The sequence below is a fragment of the Littorina saxatilis genome, linkage group LG6, assembly GCF_037325665.1.
Source record: "Littorina saxatilis isolate snail1 linkage group LG6, US_GU_Lsax_2.0, whole genome shotgun sequence".
In the NCBI taxonomy this organism is placed as follows: Eukaryota; Metazoa; Mollusca; class Gastropoda; order Littorinimorpha; family Littorinidae; genus Littorina; species Littorina saxatilis.
In genome coordinates, this window is record NC_090250.1 from 11,730,038 (window position 1) to 11,736,946 (window position 6,909).

The 6,909-nt window shown below is 52.5% G+C and overlaps 1 protein-coding gene across 1 annotated transcript in view; it reads right to left on the reverse strand.

Moving 5' to 3' along the window:
• LOC138968510 (heat shock 70 kDa protein 4-like) overlaps positions 1 to 6,909 on the reverse strand; it is a 137,346-nt gene that overhangs the window by 37,604 nt on the left and 92,833 nt on the right. The window contains exon 14 of the mRNA XM_070341081.1: positions 6,777 to 6,902. Coding sequence (XP_070197182.1) covers positions 6,777 to 6,902 — 126 coding nt within the window. The remainder of the gene's footprint in view (positions 1 to 6,776; positions 6,903 to 6,909) is intronic.

Consider the following 6,909-nt stretch of genomic DNA (forward strand, 5'->3'; position numbering starts at 1 on the left):
AAGAGGGTCAAACTTCTCTTTTCTGGCAAACCCCGCCCATTCAACCCATCGGTAGTTGTATAGGTTGTCCGTAGTAGTCCTCTTAGCCCCGAGCATGAGAGGTATTACAGATTTGTTCAAGCCTTGTGAGTGCAGTCCTGACCGCATAACTTCCATGCGGTCAGTTTGAGAATGTCGACGCGCGGGTGGGCGATTCCGGAGCGTGGTTGAACGAGCTGTCCTTCTGGCAGTGCTAGAGGAAGCGGTTCCTCGCAGGAAAGGCTTTTTAGCTCTGGGAACCACGCGCTGGTTGGCCAAAAGGGCGTAACCAAAATCAGTGTGGGTCTCTCTTGCCTGTACTTGGCTAGTACTTGTGGCAAGAGAGATGTCGGGGGATAGGCGTAGGCCTGTAGTCCCCCCCACGGAAACGCTAGCGCGTCGACCTTGAAGGCTTGATCGTCGTGAACCGGGGACACGTACATCGGTAGCCGAGTGGTGTACTTGGTCGCGAAGAGGTCGATGAGTGGTTTGAACCATCGACACCAAACTTTGTGAAGGGCTTGGTGAACGATTGTCCACTCTGTAGGCAGGACCTGCTTCCCTCGGCTCAACTGATCCGCTATCGCGTTCAGCTTCCCTGGAACAAAGCGAACCGAAAGTGTGATCTGACGTTTCCAACACCAGAGAAGGATCTCCTCTGCTTTGAGGGATAGGGAGAGGGAGACCGTGCCCCCCTGCTTCTTGAGGTAGGACAGGCAAGTCTGGTTGTCCCCGTGAATGGTGATGGATTTCCCTGTGAGAGACGGGGCTAGGCACTGAAGAGTGCGAAAGACTGCCTCCATCTCTAACAGGTTTATGTGGAGTTTGGACTCTGCTCGTGACCACGTGCCCGCAAACTCCTGACCGGACGGGGAGACATGTGCTCCCCATCCCGTCTTTGAGGCATCTGTGAAGAGAGACATCACTGATGTTGGAGTCTGGATGGGTACTGAGCTGTGAAGCCACGAGTGGTTCAGCCACTGTGAAAGGGCGATGATGAACCACTGACCCAAGGGAATGACTTCCTCGTAAAGAGGCGGTTTCTGGGTCCGTTTGCGAATCTCTCTCTGCAGGGGTCTCTTGAAAAGACGACCCAGGGGGAGCAGGTTTGAGAAGGACTCCATCATACCGAGTAGCTCCAAGAGCTGACGGTGGGTGGCTCTCGGGAGGCTGAGAAGAAGGTCTCTCTTTTGCCTGAAAGCTGTCAGGCGCTCCGAGGAAGGGGCCACTGTGAACCGCACCGTGTCGAACCACATGCCTAGGTAGAGGAACTGTTGGCTTGGGGTAAGTTCTGACTTCAAGAAGTTGACTTGAAACCCCAGCCGAGAAGTGGTCTGCAGAACGGTGTCTGAGTGAATCAGACAATCTGAGAAGTTTGACGCCAGCGTGAGCCAGTCGTCGAGATAAGTCCTTAGGCGGATTCCGTCGATTCGTACGAGAGCCGCTAGCTCCTTCACGATAGACGTGAAGACGAGAGGAGCTGTAGACAGACCGAAAGGGAGGACGTTGAACTCGAACGTCCTGCCCTGCCATACGAATCGGAGGAACTTCTTCATGTTCTCCGCCATGGAGACATGGAAGTAAGCGTCTCTCAGATCGAGAGACGTAGCCCAATCGCCGGGGCGAAGGGCTAGTCTGAGGGACGAGGTGGTCTCCATCTTGAACTTGGCCCTTAAAATGAACGTGTTCAGGGCTGAAAGGTCGAGGACAGGACGAAAGCCCCCCGACTTCTTGGGTACCGTGAATAGGTGGGCGTAGAAGCCCGGGCATGTCACGTCCGCAAGGCGTATGGCTCCCTTCTCCAACAGATTGGCAACTTCCTGAGCAAGAACGGAGAACTTGATCTGGTTCTTGGGAGCTCCAAAGCTGATAGGAAAAGGGGAAAGAGGAGGAGGAGAAGTGAACTGAATCTGATACCCCGATCGCACTATTCTGAGCACGTGACCGTTGTCCACTGACCGCAACCACTCGTCTAAGTGGCGGTGCAGGGAGCCCGCAGCAGGGTCCGGTACGTGCTGACAGGGGCGATCGGGGCTCACTGAAAAGACTGTTTCTTGGTAGAAGCAGTCTTAGTGTGAGAGGACTGGGAGTGCTTGGAGCCCTGTCTCTTGTTTTTCCCCTTACCCTTGGAATTCTGTTGTGACACAGAATGAGGTGCAACAGAGTGTTGCTGGGTGCCGGGAGTGGTATGAGAACCAGCAGAAGACTTGTTTTTCTTAGACTTCTGCTTTGATCTCCGAGAGCTGGGCTGACCCCCCTGAAAGCCCTGGCGGATGGAACGAAGGTAGGACTCGGCCTTCGCGTCCTCGATTGTCTTGTCCGCCAGTACTTTCACGAGGTTGGCTTCGAAAAGTGAGTCTCGCGCGAGAGGAGAGTTGCGTAGGACGCGCACCTCCTGAGGTTTGAAAATAGAAGACGCCAGGAAGTGGTCCCGGAAAAGGGCCTCTGACTGTACCCTAAGGTTGACAGCGCGGCTGATCTGGTTACTGAGCTGCAAACCGAGTAGCGCGAATGTACTGCCAACCAGGGTCGTGTCGATGGGCTGCGTGTGAAACTGAAAGGTACGGGCGTCCCTCCGAACCGAGTGAGTACCCAGTATGTCGAAGAGGAGTTTCTGCAGAGACATAGCAGTCGAAAGACCTTGAACGACCTGGGAGAGAGAGGTCTGAATGTCCTGAAAGGTCTTGGTAGTGAGGTTGATACCTGACACCGGAACGGCTTTCTTGGATTCAGGAATCATGTTCAAATCCGAGGCCGCGGGTCGGCTGCAAGGCATGAAGGGTAGCAGTTCTGGCAGAATGTCCAGAGGTGCCTTAACCTCGAAAGGCACGAAAGACCCAGCCTCTCGGGCATGTTGAAACGTGGGGACCTCGTTCCTGACAGGGGCGTCTGACACCTTACGGTTGTTGAGAGGCCCTGAGGAACGCAGAATCTTTTCGCTGTCCTCTAGAGAGGCGGCAAGAATAGGGTGAGGGCTGAACCCGAGTTTGGCAGAGTGTTGTTCAAAATTGCCTAAGCCACTTCTGTCAGCTTGAAGCTGACGAGCCTCAAGAGAGAGAGACGATTTCTCGACTATGAAGTCCGAGAAGGGTCTCAGAGCGGCTAATAGTTGTTGGTGGTGGGTGATACCCTCCGACTCGTCCGGTGCGATGTCCCTAGTAACCTTTCCCCCCGGTTTGTTTCCACTGTCACCGGCTAGGGTAGTGGAGGATAAGGGGTGAGAAGAGTGAAGCTTCTCGACCAAGGTCGAAATCAGGTCATCCCGAAACGAATTGAGAATAGGTCCCAAAGACCGTGTGGTCACGACTTCAGGGTCGGTCTGTACCGGTCGTATTGTGTCCTCGGGAGACGGGTCGTGTTGTGGGACACGGATCGTCTGAGAAGAGCGGGGGAGTTGAGGGGTGTGTGCCTGAAAAGGCAGCGACCCTATGGGAATTCCTGTGCCGGGAAAGCCCGTATAACCGAGCCCGCTCTCCATGGGATCATCTGAATCTTCCTCACTAGAGGAAGAGACGTCCGAAAACACCGAGGTGCCCGCTCTGTTCAGCTGAGACTCCACGTATTGACCTAGGAACTGCCCTTGAGAAGGTAAGTTCCTGGGTGCCCGTGTCTCGCTCAACGACTGACCCTGAGAAAAACTCGGGTCAGAATGTTGAAGTGCTGATGGAGCTGGGCCGGAAGAGGTAGTGTGTTGATCAAGATACTCAGTCTCCTTCAACTCATCTACCAGCTTCAACAGCGCCGCTAGTCTCTCCTGAGAGATCGGAGTGGTTTGAGTAAGGCTCGAAACCGGCTCTCTCTGAGAGGAAGAGGGGTGCTGTTCATCCGAATACCCTCCCGACGTTGGTTCAATCCGATGTCCGCTAATTTTAAAGGTAGAGGCAGGCCTCCGATCCCAGGTCTGCTCTCCACCTCTAAAACCTGCGCCCGAGTCACTAAGTCCGGTACTGAAGGAAGTTTCGGTACGTGGACCGTAACCGGTGGGTCTCGGACCGCCAAGTCCGAGCGAAGCGGAAAGAACACGAGAACTGGGCTTCAGTGAAGACCCGTGTCTCTCAACGAGGGTGGTACCGGGACCCTGGGTACCAAACGCTACCCTCAGGGGGTAGGTCCGCTCATCCAGGGTGGCAACAGTCCTTTCGCCGGTGCCCGGTTTGGCCTGCCGGGCGTGGCTACTGGGTGCTGCGCCGCCACCGCTCCGGGGCGACCTGGCTAGGGTCTCCCCGTGAGCGGACCTAACATCAACCCGGGCGTTGAAGCCCGGAGGCAAGACAACATGTCCGTCGGTTGCTCTCCCCGCAAAGTAGGAAGGCAACCGTACGGGCCCGGGGACGAAAGGGGTGCCGCTACTCTCGTTATGAGCTAAACCTGCAGCTGGCCGCTCCAGGTCTGTGCTCTGCGAGAAAGCAGCGTGTTGCCCTGCGTATTGCGTGGACGGTGTTTCCTCCATAGTGGGGGAAGCATCGTCCTGTACACACGCTAGGGAGCAACCACTCACCTCGTCATGTTTGCCGCCCGGACAAACTTTCAGAGGTGAGGGGCCCGGAACGTTCAAGGCTGCCTCTGGGTAGGCTATCGGCATGAAAGCGAACCCAGGGGGAGGGCTGGTCAGTGCAACTTCGCGCACTCCGATATAATCTCGGAGTGCGGAATCCGCGGTAGACTCGCCCGGTTGAACGGTGGACGGGGCACTGTCATTACCCGTCCCGAGAGGGTTGGGGTCCGACAGGCCATGTGCCCCGTCACGTGTTCCAGGCCCAGTAAGGTACTTGTTAGCCTTGTTCAGTTCGGCACTGAACATGGACTCAAGAACCTGTCTCTGGGAGAGATCGCCCGTTGTAGGACGAGAGACCTTGGTCCTCTTCCGTGACCGGTCGGTCTTCTCAGAGACCGTGGTTCTATCTCCCCCAGACTCCGGAAGGGAGAGGGGAGCAGAACCTTTACGCTTATGCGAGCGCTTCTTGGGTGCATCAGGGTTGTTTCTAGTAAACTTGCCTGTGTGTCCCGAGCGTTGCGCAAAGCGGTAATTCGGACTCCCAGACTGCTCTCGCGAGGACAAGTGCTGAGAAGAGGAAACCCCTTCTAAGCCCCCGGCCTGTTGGTCGCTCATAGTGGGAGCTGAATGAATTAACTAAAGTGTTGATTCACTCAAGAGAATTATAAGAGAGAAAATATCTCCTGGTTAACTCTAACAGCCCCGAAAGGGGAGTAATTTATCTACCGAAACAAAGTTAAGGAAGACAAAAGAGAGAAAACAAAAGGAGACACTATTCTAAATGACCTACAAACAATAAGGTAAGTTAGAACTCTCAAGGTTTTCTTTACAAATTAGATCTAGATCTAAATAGAAAACCGGATAAACAACAAGATGGCTGAAAAGAAGCGTATAGAATATCTTTGTTTTCTTTTAGAAAAGCAAGAAAATTTCAAACACTTCCCTTCATACGACGACACTGTCCGATCCCACGAAGAACAGGCTTCAAACTGGAGAGTGTAGCGTCTCAAAAGTCCCACACATCCGTGACTGAACGAAAATCCTTCCTTATTAGCGAGAGGGCACTGAATACACGTCTGCTGTGTTTGTCAGTAAGAGTTTTATGATCAGCTTGCCGTTGGCGCATGCGCAGGTTACATCTCTATGACGTCACTATGACGTCGCCGGGCTATAGGCGTATAGAGGCGCCTGTACATCTCTATGACGTCACTATGACGTCGCCGGGCTATAGGCGATAGAGGCGCCTGCCCTTTTGGCGGGAAACGCCCGGGCTATAGGGGATAGCACACTTACCGGGCTATTCCACATAGAGGTATAACCTTGATGGTATAAAGTTTTTTACTGAATAATTAGCATGGTATGCAAAGTTAAATGGAACTGGTAAGAACGTAGTAGAAACAACACCAACGTATAGAAACCATTTTTATTGACATACAACAATGCTTTAATGTCTCAGGAATAGATTCAGATGAAAAAAGTCGTGGTAGAAATAATTTTAATTTACTTTTTCATGATTTCAAATGTGTCACCCCTCTCACTCTCACTGTACCACCATTTCTGAGAATGACCCATAAACAAGTCCAAAAAGGACGAAAAATTCAGCAACACACCAGCGAACAAGTTAATAAACAAGAAAGAGCTCACCCAAAGGAGCCCGCACGGGAGAAGACGAGTAACGTGGCCGGCAGGTGAGCGAACTCACACAAGGTAGCCACAGAGCGCAAAAATACCACAACCTCTCTGTAAGGCTGCTGAAAGAAGTATGAGTTGGTGTGGTAGGAAGTGACGTAGTATCCACTAGATGGGAGGTAACTCCCGGGATACCGGTCCGTTACCATGTCCGTTTGCCTTTTTGGTGATGGGGTTGCTTCCCTTTAATTGGTTAGATGGGTAAGCGTTTTCAGTACCTAGCATCTCAGACTGTGTCAAATGCTATATGTGATTCGGAGTAAGCATATGTAATTTAATCAAGGTCAATTATATGACCCGTCAAGGCATGCAATTTATCACAACTGACGGTCTAATTGACAGGCTATCTGACAGGCCACTTTTGAGACGCCAAGTGTGAAAAGTGCCTTACCTTACTGCGTTTTAGCTAGGTGTCAGAAATGCAAACATCTACATGTTTTCTGCCAAAGATGCAACAGGTGTCAACTCAGTGGAACTCAAACAAACGAACAAAAATAGAAACCACCAACTTTAATTCTAAGACAGGGAGGAAAGGTCTTCCAAGTCGGTGTAAGAATGACAATCATCTTCTCACCTCTTCAAGCATGTAGTCCTCATACTCATTGCCCAGCTTGTCACGCATGTCATACACATACTCCTCCACTGAGTTTTTGGCATCCGCCCGTTCCTTTTCCAGACGGTCCTGCATAATCATCTCGCCCTGTGGA